This window comes from Colobus angolensis, unplaced genomic scaffold (assembly GCF_000951035.1).
Source record: "Colobus angolensis palliatus isolate OR3802 unplaced genomic scaffold, Cang.pa_1.0 Scaffold11, whole genome shotgun sequence".
Classification (NCBI taxonomy): domain Eukaryota; kingdom Metazoa; phylum Chordata; class Mammalia; order Primates; family Cercopithecidae; genus Colobus; species Colobus angolensis.
The window spans coordinates 4,012,071-4,029,251 of record NW_012112030.1 but is presented as its reverse complement, the minus strand read 5'-3'; the positions used below and the strand labels follow the sequence as shown (position 1 = coordinate 4,029,251).

At 34.4% G+C, this 17,181-nt stretch overlaps 2 protein-coding genes across 5 annotated transcripts in view; both read right to left on the bottom strand.

Annotated features, from left to right (window-relative positions):
* LOC105519467 (NKG2-C type II integral membrane protein) overlaps window positions 1-3,671 on the bottom strand; it is a 7,084-nt gene extending 3,413 nt beyond the window's left edge. Inside the window, exons 1-5 of one of the 4 annotated variants that reach the window (XM_011952838.1) lie at window positions 3,454-3,671; window positions 2,978-3,076; window positions 2,664-2,708; window positions 1,964-2,115; window positions 265-365 (exon numbers count right to left, since the gene is read on the bottom strand). In XM_011952838.1, coding sequence (XP_011808228.1) covers window positions 265-365; window positions 1,964-2,115; window positions 2,664-2,708; window positions 2,978-3,076; window positions 3,454-3,640 — 584 coding nt within the window. In that variant the 5' untranslated portion in view covers window positions 3,641-3,671. Of the gene's footprint in view, window positions 1-264; window positions 366-1,963; window positions 2,116-2,663; window positions 2,709-2,971; window positions 3,077-3,453 lie in introns of all 4 variants that reach the window. The other 3 variants (XM_011952829.1, XM_011952846.1, XM_011952853.1) reach the window with 3 other exon arrangements.
* A 10,715-nt stretch (window positions 3,672-14,386) lies between these two features.
* Window positions 14,387-17,181, bottom strand: part of KLRC1 (killer cell lectin-like receptor subfamily C, member 1) — an 11,978-nt gene continuing 9,183 nt past the window's right edge. The window contains exons 6-8 of the mRNA XM_011955501.1: window positions 17,103-17,180; window positions 15,377-15,477; window positions 14,387-14,498 (exon numbers count right to left, since the gene is read on the bottom strand). Of these exons, the coding sequence (XP_011810891.1) occupies window positions 14,387-14,498; window positions 15,377-15,477; window positions 17,103-17,180 (291 nt within the window). The remainder of the gene's footprint in view (window positions 14,499-15,376; window positions 15,478-17,102; window position 17,181) is intronic.

Genomic DNA, 17,181 nt, shown 5'->3' with positions numbered 1-17,181 from the left:
ATTCTTCTTCCAATGTGGTCCACAGAAGCCAAAGATTGGACGGCCCTGGTCCATCTCATAACCAAGTGGGTTACTAGCTGACAGACAAGCAGTTGACATATAGGGACTACTATGGTCTATAGTAAAATATTTATGTCAACATTTCACTAACTTTCCACATCTTTCTTCATGTCAATGATTCCACATAAATTTATTAATATTATTCTTCTGAATTTATCCTTTATATATGTATATATTTATATAGCACCGTACAAAACAACTTACTCATGTTTGAAAGTCAGACCATTTATTGTTACCCATGGATGATGACTGCTGTTACGAAACACACCAATCCATGAGGAAGATAAAATGGCAGTCAGAAATTTCTAAAAGAAAAAAGAGAATTTTCACTTAAATAATAATTATGAAAACATTATAAAAACAATATATTAAAGTTGAATATCACTATTTGCAGTACCAAAAACTTTCATAAATGTTTATGATTTTGATATAAATGAACTCTTCAATGTTTATACTTAGTACTTTCATTGTTATTTTCATGTTAATAAAGACATTTTAATTCTTGCATTATAATAGTTACCCCAATTGACTGAATAAACACAGGAAGGATTTAAATAAGTTTAGTGATACTGTGCATTCATTCCTCCAGATACTGTGACTAAAACAATCTATATTTGTACTATATTTCCCAGAGTTGGAGATTTAGAAGAGAAATGAGAGGTTGTCATTCAGAAATAAATGACATAAAAGCTACAGATTGGGTTTTCTGGGCACCACAGCATTCTTTAACTAGATAAATCCTCATTTTTTTATCTGATTTGGTTTTGGTGGAATAACAGTGGTCCTGACCAGGTGGTGTAGACCCATCTCTCTCTGCTACTCCGTACTAAAAATAACTATAAACTCTGGGATTAATGAAAGACAAAAGCAATGGAGAACTCTGAAAGGTGGAAAGAGGAAAATGAAATTGTCTGGGACCCTAGCATCAGGAATCAACAAAGTATCTGAGAGAGCATGTTAAGTTTCCCACCCGACAGAAGAAGGTGACCTAGGCCTGCTGTTTCCCCGCACTCAACCTGGCAACAGGAGGAGGCCCAGCAAAGCTCACTTCTGCTATGTATTGAAGGGGAGTCCCCTCCACAACACCAGGCGAGGCTGGTATCACTGGCAAGGATGATCTACCAGGAGAGATGCTATCAATACAGCCAGAGGAAGTGCTTCCTTCTCATTCCAAGAGACACCAGGGTGGATGTGGGTGAGGAGGATCAGCAAAGCGACTCCATGACTTCCAGTGCAGCAACCAGGGTCCTCTTTGTCCCTGAGGGCAGGAGACCCACTTCCCCATCCAGAGACAAGGACTCAATGGATTCTTAGTGTTCTTTGTAAGTAGTACAGCAGTGAACAGTAACATACTACTGATAACTGCAATAATATGGAGGAATTGCACAAATATCAGATAGGAGTGAAAAACACAGATATGAAATTCACATTGTATAATTCCCTTTGTATAAATTCAAGAACTGGCAAATGTTATTTATAATATTAAAAGTCAAGACAGTGTTTTGGAGAGGAGTCAGGATAAGTTATGAGTGTATACACAGGGGTGGAACTGCTAGAGCTGGAAACTTTTATTTCATGATCTGTCTTATATCACATGAATTCATGCACTTTGCGATCAATCTGCATGACCAGATCATATCATGCCCGATAAAATTAGATAGCAAAATTTATTGTGTATTCAAAGTATTTATAGAAGCATGGTTTTCTTTGAAAAGCAAAAACTGAAAATAAAAGTACATTAGCAGTATATAATTTTAAAAACATTATTAAGTCAATCAATTGAATAATACATAAACTTGAAAATATATAAGATAAATATATGTACACACATGGATGTTTACTACAAATGTATTATTCACTGAAAGAAGCTTCTCATAAAATCTTTGAAACATTTACATCTTACCATTTCTTCTTCATTATCTATAGAAAGCAGACTGGAGTTCTTTGAAGCACAGTCCAGCAAACTCTTTGCCCAAGTTCTTCTTTCCTTGCCAATGTAATAACAGCTGTTGGAATATGTAATCCACTCCTCAGGACAATGGCCACAATGACGTGCTAAATAAAGATATGAATTACTATGCAGAACAATATGAATTTTTAAAAATGAAAATTAGTTTACATATTTGCAACAGTATAAACCTATACGTGCTTAACATATTTATGCATCCTTACAGGCTTATAAATATATGTATTTTTAATAACCGAGTCAGTCATACACACATGCACAGACAAGGGTTAACCTCTTATCCCTAATTGTGTTCCCATATGAAGCAAACCAACAAACGGAAATACACTCCACACATGTCTTGAATATCACTGACACACAACTGCTTTTTTAGGATAGTAAAATTATTCATTTCATATCATCTCATAGCAGTAGGACACTTCTGTTAATTGGGAGAAAGAGGGTAGAATGATTTTAAGTGAGTATTTCTACTTACTGGAGGAAAGGATATGCTGCCTTATAATCTTTGTTTATAAATGTTTATGGCTGAATTTTATGGCTTATTTTCTGCAAAAATGCCATTATTCTTTTACATGCCTTAAACCAGACACAAAATATAAATTGTACTAATATCAGGACGTTGAAAATAAAAGTGTACCTTTCTGGGTTCTTGTATTCGGGGAAGAATTGCTTTGCTCCAGGACTGTAATAGAAAAATTAAAATGATTTTCGTAAAAACTAATATCTAGATAAACCATAATGGGTTTAGTTTCTTACTTTGAAACTTTGTATGTTATTTAAAATGGGGAAAATCTTTAATAAAATCAACTTTTTCTATAAAAATAAATGAAGTAATAGATCTCTGAAATAAACATTATAATGAGAGTTCTATTCAACAGTATGAAATATTTTGAAGCACTTCCAAGCATTAAAGTACAATGTTCCCGTCTAATCTTTGAAAAATACGCTTACGAGGAATAAGAACTATTGTTTTTAACACAGTGGCCATCAGGACAATGCAAATGATTCCCAGGACTTCAGCAGTGAGCTTCTCTGGCAGTAGCAGTAAACCTGCAGGGAGAGAAACAGAGGCACTGAGAGAGGGGAGATAGAGAGTTGATGAGGGTTCCATACTAGAGAACCCACATGCACAGGGAAACATAATGATAAACTCCAGCCTCTAAATCTACATCTACTCTGGTAATCTTTCTCTCAGAATATTCCAGCTCATTTTCAGTAAATATAATGTTCCATAAGTGGATCGCAGATTACAGTTGAACAATGCCCGAATAAAATTAGTCTTCTGATTTCATATTAGAATATTAGATCCCAATTATTATGAACTCTGATTCTCACAAGTGCAAAATATTCCCTAATCTTTCCCCACCCTTCTGCACTCAACTGCACGTCCTAGAACAATAATATTGAAGATCTATTTAATGTGTTACCTTGGCAGTCATATATTTGATCAATCCCTTGATGATTCAGAGAAGAATTTTGAAGGTTTAATTCTACTTGGAATATTTCCTGTTCGGTTCCTGAAATGGAGCTTTTATTGCCTTTAGGTTTCCTTTGCTGCCTCTTTGGATCCTGGGCCAGACTCACTTCTGAGAAGGTTCCTCTTTGTTCATTCATGTCTGCAGCTGTGTGATGTCAGGGACTGTGCTCTATGATAACTACACTTAAGAAGCTATAAACGGTGTATATTTTGACAGGATCCCTGGTATAGGCAATCTGCATATGTTGGAGCTGAGTGGTAATGTTTACTTTGCTGTTGACCAATGTAAAATGCTGGTACTAATTTCCTAAAGCTTTAAGCAAAAATCACATGATATAATTGGTATTTTTTTAGATGTATTCTGTATTTGACATAATATTACTAGTGGAAACAATAAAAACATTAAACCTGTGAGAACTAGGAAGTTCATGAAAAAAATTTGTATTAAATTAAGTTTAAATTCTTCAAAAATATTTAGCACCAATAGGATGCATATGTTAACAATTAAAATACTGTATTTAGAAATACAAATACACTATTTTTTATGATAGTTTTAAGATTTGCTTATGGTTAAGCATATTGTGCCATAAGATAAAATAGTTCTGCTAGCATATAGAGTAACTTCTTATACTAAAAATTCATTTTTCAAAAGGACATGAGGTATTGTCAAATGATTTTTTTTCTAAATTAGGAAATTGGAAAATTCATTAAGATTTTAAAAATATATCTTATATCTTGTAACACAGTACATTACTTTATGCATAAAGTAAATACTATTGAAAACAAAATGCATTTTTAAATTGCTTCTTTTACACAAGAAATTGGTAATTGATTTAAGGACTAAAATTGGAAAACTTAAAATGATGAATAAACGTGTGGGCCATCTGTGGAAGAACAGTGTCCAATCAAACTTTCAGAAAGCTCCTATGGTTGTCGAAGTCAGTGAGGGTCGCTTTGGTTATATAAGTAATTGTAATAGTTCAGATAATGTAATTTAATAATCTTGTCAATGAGCTCTGTAATCAGTGAGACTACAATTAATTCTAGCTTTGCAAGTTATAATGGGTGACCTTTACTAAATCACTGTGTGTCTACTAACCTAGTTTACTAATCTACATTGGGAAAAATAATTTATAAAGTATACTGCATGCAAAACTAAACACACAACCTGGCACATGTGAGCGCTGAATATATAATATATATTTTACATATTTTTAACACAATTGCCATTTTATTATTTCTGATTAGCATTAGAGTGTGTAAAATAACTCATTAATTAGGCATCTCATGTCAGTGTGGTACATCTGTTTTGCAATGTTTGGTTCAATTGTTTTAAGTCTTCTAATTGTTTAAAATTCAGGACAGATTTGCATTTTATGGAAATGATTTCATCCTTGCTTTTATTAAAAATTAAAACTACTTTCATTAAATCCAGGTATGAGATTGAGAATTAACGTTTGGGACATTCACAATTTGAGGTATCCATTTTAAAAAAATTTTTTAGAGGTTGGTCTAAATGTAATATACAGTTAAATAGTAATGATTATAAAATCCAAAATGAATTGTTCATTGTCATGATGGTTATGGGTTTCACTCTGAATTACATTGATTGGCAAACCTATTACTATGTATGCATCTACTTGAGTGATTCTCCACAGGCAATAACTCTAAGAAATTCTCAAACATATTTTATATTTTGGCTCGTTTTTCACCTTGAATTATCCACATGAAGAGAGTTCTACCTTGATTTTAGTCTATATAAACTTTACTTCAGGTGCATCACAGCCAGTATTTACAATCTTCTACTAAATGAGATGAGCAAGTAGAGAAACAGGGCGAGTAGCAACACATACCTTCTGTCACCAGAAAGCCACACGCCCTTCAGTGGGGAGGTCAGGTTACCTCTTAAAGTCACAAACCTTATCTGTGATCTTCACAGACTGCCCTTTGAAGGGTCAGAGTGAGGCAAAAGTGGAAAAAGTAGATTCCTCGCCAATGTGTTACTTCAGATTTGAACAGGAAATTCTCACCCTAGGGTTATTTTGAATCAGTTTATCTCATCACATACTTTAGAATATAGGAGACTTTGGGTGGCTAGTGTGTCATTTAGTTTGTCCATTTTCAAGTGCCTCTTAGCAATTGTTTTTATAGTCGACAGGATGGGCGGAGAGCAGAGATTTGACCCATGGAGTTGATTGTTTCTGTCTCAGTCACAAACACCAAAATCTCGTAACTTTTTGAAAGTATCATAGATGTTTACTTTCTACCTTTAGACAAGGTGCCTAAAAGTTGGCATTATATACTTCGTTATCATACACCTCTATCACTGTTATCATAATAAAAAATTTAAATAATCTTATCAATCGGAATTTAATGTACTTGTCACTGTTTTCAGAAAATGCTACATTTTCAACTTTACTGTAACTGACATGAATTTTCAAACTTATTTCTTTGCCATAGTTCTTAAAATTCCCTCATTCGTTTTTTCTTTATGTAAATTAATCAGATTCCTCTGATTAAAATAAATGCCTCTTGAAGGAATAAAATATTAAACAATACTGAACTATTATCTCTATGTCAGAGACTGATATAATAAAAAACTACCTACAATATTGTTCACGGATTCCTTCTCTAATCATGACTTATTGTCTCCATTTTAATAGAAATATTTGTTGTAAATGAATAAAGCTTAAGTTAAACTAAGTAGGGAGGTAAAAGCAATTTTTAAGATATCACCTACTTAAAAATGGGGAGGACAGAAAACAGAGATTTTTAAAAACATAAGTAAAATGATACATGAGTGCCAGGGCACGGTAGCTCATGTCAGTAATTCCAGCATCCAGAATCACTTCAGCTCAGGAATTTGAGGTCAGCGTGATACACAGGATGAAACCCCATCTCTTCAAAAAAAAAAAAAAAAAATTAGCCAAGGATGCTGGTGTTTGCTTGTAGTCCCAGCTGCACTGGAGGCTGAGACTGGAGATTGCTTGAGCCCTGGAGGTCAAGGCTGTAGTGAACTGAGTTAGTGTCACTGCACTGCAGCCTGGGTGACAGAGCCAGACTTTGTCTCAAAAAAAAGTAAACAAAAATAAAAAAAAAAAGGTATATGAATATCAGGAAGAAAACTATAAATTATCTAGTCGTATTAAATAAAATCTTTTCATGATTTATTTTCTATCAAGAAAAGGGGGAATGTTTATGCATAATTCTATTGCCCAGGCTGGAGTACAGTGGTGCCATCTCAGCTCACTGCAACCTCCACCTCCTGGGCTCAAGTGATTCTCCTGCCTCAGCCTCCCGAGTAGCTAGGATTACAGGCATGCACTAGCATGCCTAGCTAATTTTTTGTATTTTTAGTAGACGAGGTTTCACCGTGTTAGCCAGGAAGGTCTCAATCTCCTAACCTCGTTATCCGTCTGCCTTGGCCTTCCAAAGTGCTGGGATTACAGGCGTGAGCCACTGTGCCTGGCCATTCTCTAAAATCTAAAAAGTTGAAATTTAAATCCATATTTATTTCTTTGCACTGAGAATTATCATTTGCCCTTCCATCAGAATGGCTAATGTTGGTAGGTGTATATGTATACATATATATTGTAATATATTTTCACAAAATAAATTAATAATGTTATATGCATATATGCTTGTGTTTATATTGTATCTATTTCTGTTACAAGTAAATTTTTTTAAATGTACATTTTATTACATTTTCATTAACTAGGTTTTTTCTGTTAGTCATAGTATGGAATTAAAACAGTAAAATCATTCACTAAAGATGCCACATAACATATCATTCACTAATGTTTTCTATTTAAGTTTGAAATAGTGATGTCTACTACTGCTACAAACATCCACTTGGAGTTTTCCATTAAATAGTGTTATACTGTTATTGTTTGCTTAATGACAGGGATACTTCTGAGGAATGTGTCTTTTGGAAATTTCATCCCTGAGTCAACAACATAGAGTGCATTTACACAAACCTAGATGGTACAGCTACTACACACCTATGTTATATGAGATACCCTATTGCTCCAAGGATACAAACCTGTACAACATGTTACTGTAGTGAATAATGTAAGCAATGAACAGAATGATAATTTTTGTTTATCTAATCATATATAAACATTAAAAAACAGTAAAATGTGGTTTTAAAAAAAGGGGGAAAAATGGCATGCTTTTATAGGGCACTGACTATGAATGAAGCCTGAGGAAATGGCATTTTCCCTGGGTGAGTCAGTGAGTAAGTAGCAAGTGAAAGTCACGGCCTAGGACATGACAGCACGCTACTGCAGGATTCATAAACTCTACACTAGGGTACACTATAGTTACGCAGCACTTTTTTTCTTTAGCTAATAATAAATTAACTTTAGCTTACTGCAACTTTGCTGGTTTCTAAATTTTTCAATTTTTAAAATCTTTCTGCCTCTTTTTACATATCCTTTATTTAAAAACAGAAATTGCACTGCCTTAAAAACTATTTTCTTTGTATTCTTATTCTACAAGCTTTTTTCTATTTTTCATTTTAATTTTTCTTTTTAACCTTTTAAAAAAACTAACACAAACACACGCATTAGCCTAAGCCTACACAGTGTCATCCAGACCAATATCACTGTCATCCCCTCCACATCTTGTCCCACTGGAAGGTTCAGGCAATAACACATGTGCAGCCTTCTTCTGGAATTCCTCCTGCAGGACCTGCCCAAGGTTGTTTTTCAGGTAACTGATTTTGCAGAGGTAAAAGGAGTACACTCTAAAATAATAATTAAAAGTACACTACGTTAAATACATAAACCAGTAACACTGTTTATGTATTATCATTATCAAATGTTATGTAGTGTATGTAATTGTGTGTGCTATACTTTATTCCACTGGCAGCATGGTAATTTGTTTACATCAGCATCACCACAGACATGTGAATAATACACTGTACTGCAACTATTGCTATGACATCACTAAGTCATAGGAATTTTTCAGCTCCGTAATAATCTAATGGGACCACTATCTATGTGCAGTCTGTCATTGACCAAAACATTTTGTGCCATGTGACTGTATATCATGTTCTTTGTTAATCAAAATACAGGTTTCTACTGTTTGAGCATTTAATGTGAATGAAATTTATGCTTATACAAAGGTACAATAAATATATAAAAAGAAAACAAAAATTACATAAGATAACTGGAGTAATTAGAATTTACTGTATATGATGTGTGTGTATATATATATGTTTATATGACCTAAATACACACACACACATACAGAACTTACAATGATTAATATTAGGTGTCAACTGGATTGGATGGAAGGATGCCTAGATAGCTGGTAAAGTGTTGTTTCTGGCTGTATCTGTGACGGTGTTGGCAGAGGAGACTGACATTTGAGTCAGTGGACTGGGCGAAGACGACCCATCCTCAATGTGGGTGGGCACCATCCAATGGCTGCCAGAGCCAGTAGAACAAAGCAGCTAGAAGAAGGTGGGGTAAGTTGGCTTGCTGAGTGTTCGACTTTGATTTTTCGCCCGTGCTGGATGCTTCCTTCCAACCTTCCTGCCCTTGGACATCAGACTCCAAGTTCTTCAGCCTTTGGAGTCTTGTACTTACACCCGTGGTTTTACAGGGGCTCCTAGGACTTTGGCCACAGACTGAAGGCTGCACTTTTGGCTTCTCTGACTTTGAGGCTTTTAACTCAGACTGAGCCACTACTGGCTTCGTTCTTCCCCAACTTGCAGATGGCCTATTGTGGGACTTTGCCTTGTGATTGTGTGAGCCATTTCTCCCTAATAAACCCCCTTTCATATATACACGTATCCTCTTAGTTCTGTCAGTCAGGAGAACCCTAACACCGAATGTACATATGTATTACCGTGACTATTGCAAATAATGGCAATAACTGGTTTCCTATGGGTTATGGGTAAGTTGGAAGTCAATAAGAACTGAATATGTACTTTTAATGTAACATGAAATAAAATAATTTTCAAGGAATTTAAGAAATTGGAATTAGTTATTAATGAAAATAAAATTTAAATATCAATAGATTAAACACAGATTCCCAATGAAACCTTGGATATTCAAAAAGAAGACTTAAAGGAATTACGTGGATATACCTAATTAGATATTGAATAGTGTATTAATGACAAAGTTTCCAACACTGAAGTAAATATTTATATTAGAATTTGAGGAGCAGATACAGGCTAATTGGTAAACAAAATAGAGAGTAATCTTACTTTGTTTGTACTGGTATCATAAAATATCACAAACCAAGCAATGTATTAACCATACAGATATATTACTCACAGTTCAGAGAGCAGGGAGGTCCAAGATCCAAGTGCCAGCAGGTTTGGTGTAAATTGTATTAAATTAACAAGTTTGCATGTAGAAAGTAAACAGTGAAAATATTTATTATGAAAACATAAAGGAACAACAGAGTTTAAACACACTTGGTAATGTTCAATCAGAATGTAATAAAATTAAGTTATAATTAACACCTGTGGTTCTATATTTCAATACAAATAAAATACTTAAGGATTATCTTTTAGAAATGGATAATTATATTAAATATAGAGTAATCTGAATGTAAAAGCAAAGAATATATATATTCAGTAATAACTGTTGTCTTTATGAGACATTCTTTTCATGTAAGCATAAAGAAAAATGAATATGAAAGTAGAGCTACCATATGATCTGTCAATCCCACTCCCAGGTATATACGCAAAAGAAAGAAAATCAGTATATCTGAGGGATAGCTGTAATCCCATGTTTGTTGTAGCACTGTTCACGATAGCCAAGATCTGGAAGCTACCTGAGTGCCCATCCACAGAGGAATGGACAAAGAAAATGTGGTATATATAAACAATGGACTAATATTCAGCCATAAACAGAATGAGACCCTGTCATCTGCTACAACATGAATGGAACCAGGGGTCGTTATGTTAAGTAAAATAAGTCCGTCACAGAAAAACAATCATCACATGCTCTCACTTACTTGTGGGATTTAAACATCACAGCAATTGAACTCATGGAGAGACAGAGTAGAAGGATGGTTACCAGAGATTGAGAAGGATAGTGGAACGGTAGTAGTATGGAGGTGAAAATGCTTAATTAATGGCTATAAAAATATTTAGAAAGGATGAATGAGACCTAGTGTTTGATAGCACAACAGGGTCACTACAGTCGATGATAATTTAATTGTACATTTTAAAATAACTATAGAGTATAATTAGATTGAAACACAAAGGATAAATCCTTAGGGAGATGGAGACACCATTTTTACATGATGTCATTATTATGCATTGCACATCTGTCTCAAAACAGCTCATGTACCCAACAAACACATACACCTACTATGTACTCACTGAAATTAAAACTTAAATATTTAAAAAAGAAAAGATGAAGATAAAATATTTAAAAACATACCATGCCTCACGAACTGGTAGAACACTATTATAGTTAATGTGCTGTCTTAATATAAGGCAAGCCCTTTACTGGAATTGAAGAAGCATGCTTCATAATGTTAGATTAACTTTCCAAACCACAAGTAATATACATTTTTATCATTGCATGTACCTAATGATACAAGTTCAACATATAATTGAATAAAGTGAATAAGTAAACAATCATACATGGGATTTTAAACACTTTTCTCTCAGTGCTTAACACATAAACAGGCCAGGGAGCCTATAGAAAGATTTGAACTAGATAAGTAGTTATCACTCATATGCACACACTCACACATATGTAGAATACTCACATATTTAATTTCACATATTTTTCCCAAATATACTATAAGCTCATAATTCTAAGCATATTAGTAAAAAATATAGGACTACAATTTCAATGTAGTACCAGTAGCCAAGCTTGGCCAGTGGACAGTTAAAAAATAGCTATTCTAATACAGCATTAATTCATACAAAATAAAGAACATGTATAACCATTTTCTCAGCACACTAGCCACATCTTGGTGTACAAAGATGAAGAATATTTCCAGCTTCATAGAAAATGTTCTAACTACAGTTTACCTACCATAGAAGTCAATAAAAAAATCCGCCAACCTTACATGGTTTTAAATTCAGTAATACATGTCTAAATAACATATGGGTGAATGAAATTATCAAAATGAATGGTCACAATTTTTATACGAATTATAAGGAGAAAAGAAAATCTTTCTTGTAAAAACTGATTGCCCTCAATGTACATATATTACAAAAGATGGCCTAAAAATTAAATTACCTGTGAATGCACTGAAATAAATTAAAAATAGAAAAGCTAAAATTAAATACAAGTAATGTATAATAAAAAAATGAATAAACAGTTAAAAATCACAATAAAGAATAACGTTACAATAGAGAGAAGAGAAAGGCCAAAGGTATTTTCATTGAAAATGCCTTTAAAATTTGATGAAAGACTACTAAGAATATACACCTATTAACACATCCACAAAAATAATAAATTTAACGTTTTAAAAAATTGATAAGGGCCGGGCACAGTGATACCTCCCAAAGTACTGGGATTATAGGCTTGAGCCACCAGAACTGGCCTATTTCTACATTAAACATGGAAATACCATTATGGTCTGTACAGTTATTTAGAGGCAATAAAAGTATATTTTTATTACATTTTAATGTCTATATGAAATAGAAAATTCATAAATACTCATTACCAAATGCAGTATCTCAAATAGAAATCTGAGTATATCCTACATGTATTAAAGAAATTCAGTTTAGACATAAACTTTCCTACAAAAATAGTCTACAAACAGATGGCATAACAGTGAATGATAACATTTAAAAATAAAGCAGTACTCTCAACAAATGCTTCCAGGTTATAGAAAAACAGAAATTCTTCCCGAGATAGCCTGGATACCAAAACCTTTCAAGTATATAGCTATGAATAAAAACATGGTCAAATATCCTTGTGAACACGGATGAAGAAACAAATCTTACCCTACATAAAATACATATGCACCGATTTTTTTTTTTTTTTGAGACAGAGTCTCCTATTGTCGCCAGGTGGAGTACAGTTGTGCACTCTCGGCTCACTGCAACCTCGGACCCCAGTTTAAAGTGATTCTCCTGCCTCAGCCTCTGGAGTAGCTGGGATTATAGGTGTGTGCCACCACGCCCAGCTAATTTTTGTATTTTTAGTACAGATGGGGTTTCAGCATGTTGGCCAGGATGGTCTCGACCTCTTGACCTCGTGATCCGCCTGCCGCAGCCTCCCAAAGTGCTGGGATTACAGACGTGAGCCACTGCACCTGGCCGGCATTGATATTTATACAATATACAATGATCATCATGAATTTATTTCAAAAACAAAGGCTCATTTAACATTTGAAAAAATAAAAGTAGTTTATAAAATATTATATAAACAAAACATATATCACTCAAACTGATACAAATTAGTAAAAATGGTACAACTGATAAAATCTATTAGAAAATAGAAATATTATAAAACTGCTTTGATATGAGAAAGATAGCATGAAAAAACCACCAAGCTTTGTAAACATGAATAACATGTTGAAGTATTTTTTGCCAAAACCAGAAAACGATACATATGATACACACAGAACTTTGATTGTACCTTCTATTCAACTATGGGTATAAAACTCTAGCCAGTGAAAATAAATGAAAATAAAACTAAGTTATAGCATGTGGATTAAAAAAAATAAAAGTGTGATGATTTGCAGATAAAATGCTCTTTATATAGAACACTCAGAAAAAAATCAATAGTTGACATAATAGATTTAAATATATAAAATCAGTGGAATAAGTAGATATAAAATCAAAATGCAGACATCAATTGTATTTCTATTTATAACAACAAAAATTACTAAAGGGAACTTTAGAATCAGGATGCCATTTACAAAAGCATGAATATAAAATACCTACATTTCTGTACGACTTTAATCCCCCAAAATACAAAATACGATAGAGAAAAATTAAAGATAACACAGTACACTGAAGGAAACACTTTATGTTGATTAGAAAAGTCAATATTATGAAGAAGTTAACCTTTGAAAATTAGAGAATAAATGCAGTCACAAACAATCCCACGAGAGGCTTTTTTTTTTTTTTCTGGATAGCTTTATTGAAGTGTCATGTACAAAGCATAAATTTAATCCACTTAAAATGATTAAAAATCAACGATGTTTAGTATATTCACAGAGTAACAACCATCACCACTACAGAAATTTAGAAAGTTTTCATCATGACATGAAGAAACTTTCTAGTAATTAGTGATCATCTCCTATTTCTACCTCCCTTAGGCATTGGCAACTACTATTCTTCTTTCTGTCTCCATGGGTTTGACTGTTCTTGATACTTCATATAAACTGACTCATATAATATGCAACTTTTAGAAAGGCTGAATACCACATATATCATGTTGTGCAAAACGAGCCCGACACAAATGCTAGGATATCTGTACTTTAGTAATTGTGTGTATCCTACTTCAATAATTGATTTAGAATTTTCTTTTTTTTTTTTTGAGACAGAGTCTCGCTCTGTCACCCAGGCTGGATGCAGTGGCCAGATCTCTGCTCACTGCAAGCTCTGTCTCCTAGGTTTACGCCATTCTCCTGCCTCAGCCTCCCAAGTAGCCAGGACTACAGGTGCCTGCCACCTAGCCCAGCTAGTTTTTTTTGTATTTTTTTTTAGTGGAGACGGGGTTTCACCATGTTAGCCAGGATGGTCTCGATTTCCTGACCTCGTGATCCGCCCGTCTCGGCCTCCCAAAGTGTTGGGATTACAGGCTTGAGCCACCGCGTCCGGCCTAGAATTCTCTTATTAGAGCAAATAACATAATTCATTTCAAGATTTATGCAATCATAATATTATCTCTATTTTAAGAAATATACAATTTATCTGATGCACTGCAAATGTAAACGCTTTACTTCTAAAGCTTATGCTTACAATGATATATTTTTGAAGATTCACACTGGTCTGATGAAAGTCCACGTGCATGTAGCATTGCACAGTTATGTTCAGCATTATCTGAGTCTTTTATCCTGTAATGGAGAGAAATTCATATTCTGTTACATTTTAGGCAAATGATTCATGAGACAAAAACATTTTCCATATACTGTGAGAAAAGAACTTTATGGAAAAGGGTAATTAAATTTTTCATAATATTAGTAAGAGTCATTATTCTGAACACTCAATAGAGTGGTCTCCCTTCATCCACGGGGGATATGTTTCCAGACCCCAGTGGATACCTGAAACGGCAGATAGTACAGAACCTATAGAGAGATTATGTTTTCTCTACACATTTGTAACTATGATAAAGTTTAATTTCTAAATTAGGCACAATAAGAGATTGACAACAATAACTACTAATAAAAAATTATAGCAATATGCCAACAGCACTACTCTTGTGCTTTGAGGATATTCTTAAGGAAAAAAGTAAGTGTGGCTTTTTAATAAAAACAAGCTCTGCAATTTCCTGATAGTCCATCTCAAGCTTGTCCAACTCGCTGCCCATGGGCCGCATGTGACCCAGGACAGCTTTGAATGTGGCCCAACACAAATACATAAACTTTCTGAAACCATTCTGAGATATATATATATACATTTTTAGCTCATCAGCTATCATTAGTGTTAGTGTATTTTATGTGTGGCCCAAGACTCTTCTTCTTCCAGTGTAGCCCACAGAAGCCAAAGATTGGACACCCATGGTCCATCTGATAACCAAGAGGGTTACTAGGCGACTAATGAGCGGGTAGACATTATGGACTACTATGGTCTTTTGTAAATTATTTATGTCAACATTTCACTAACTTTCCACATCTTTCTTCATGTCAATGAGTCCACACACATTCATTCATATTATTCTTCTGAATTTATCATTTATATATATTTTTATATAGCACCATACAAAACAACTTACTCATGTTTGAATGTCAAACCGTTGATTGTCACCCATGGATGATGACTGCTGTTACGAAACACACCAATCCATGAGGAAGATAAAATGGCAGTCAGAAATTTCTAAAAGAAAAGAAAGAATTTTCACTTAAATAATAATTATGAAAACATTATAAAAGCAATATATTAAAGTTGAAAACCACTATTTGCAGTACCAAAATTTTTCATAAATGTTTATAATTTTGATATAAATGAACTCTTCAACATTTATACTTAGTACTTTCATTCTTATTCTCATGTTAATAAGGACCTGTTAATTCTTGCATTATAATAGTGACCCCAATTGACCAAATAAACCCAGGAAGGATTTAAATAAGTTTAGTGATACTGTGCATTCATTCCTCCAGATACTGTGACTAAATCAATCTATTTTTGTACTATATTTCCCAGAGTTGGAGATTTAGAAGAGGAATGAGAGGTTGTTATTCGGAAATAAATGACATAGAAGCTACAGATTGGATTTTCTGGGCACTACAGCATTCTTTAACTAGATAAGCCCTCACTTTTAACTGATTTGGTTTTGGTAGAATAACAGTGGTCCTGACAGGTGGTGTAGACTCGTCTCTCTCTGGTACTCCCTGCTAAAAACAATTATAACCCTGTGATTAATGAAAGACAAAAGCAACGGAGAACTCTGAAAGGCGGAAAGAGATAGATGAAATTGTCTGGGACTCTAGCATCAGGGATCAACAAAGTGTCCGAGCGAGCGTGTTAAGTCCCCTACCCAAGTCAAGAAGGTGACCTAGGCCTGCTGTTTCCCAGCACCCAACCTGGCAACAGGAGGAGGCCCAGCAAAGCTCACTCCTGCTCTGTATTGAAGGGGAGTCCCCTCCATAACACCAGGCGAGGCTGGTACCACTGGCGAGCATGATCTACCATGAGACCTGCTATCAATACAGCCAGAGGAAGTGCTTCCTTCTCATACCAAGAGACAGCAGGGTGGATGTGGGTGAGGAGGATCAGCAAAGCGACCCCATGACTACCAGTGCACCATCCAGGGTCCTCTTTGTCCCTGAGGGCAGGAGACCCACTTCCCCATCCAGAGACAAGGATTCAATGGATTCTTAGTGTTCTTTGTACATAGTACAGCAGTGAACAGTAACATACTACTGATAACTGCAATAATATGGAGGAATTGCACAAATATCAGATAGGAGTGAAAAACACAGACATGAAATTTACACTGTATGATTCCCTTTATATAAATTCAAAAACAGGCAAATGTTTTTTGTAACATTAAAAGTCAAGACAGTGTTTTGGAGAGGAGTCAGGATAAGTGATGATGGCACACACAGGGGTGGAACTGCTAGAGCTGGAAACTTTTATCTCATGATCTGACTTGTATAATATGAGTTCATTCACTTTGTGATCAATCTGCATGACCAGATCATATAATGCCCAATAAAATTAGACAGCAACATTTATTGTGGATTCAAAGCATTTATAGAAGCATGGTTTTCCATGAAAAGCAAAAACTGAAAACAATCAAAAGTACCTTAGCAGTACATGAATTTTTAAACATTATTAAGTCAATCAATTAACTATTACATAAACTTGAAAACATACAAGCTACTCCCTACTAAAAACATAAGCTAAATATATATACCCACACATATGGATGATTTCTATAAACGTATTATTGACCAAAATAAGCTTTTCATAAAGTGCTTATAACATTTACATCTTACCATTTCTTCTTCATTATCTATAGAAAGCAGACTGGAGTTCTTTGAAGCACAGGCCTGCATACTCTCTGCCCAAGTTCTT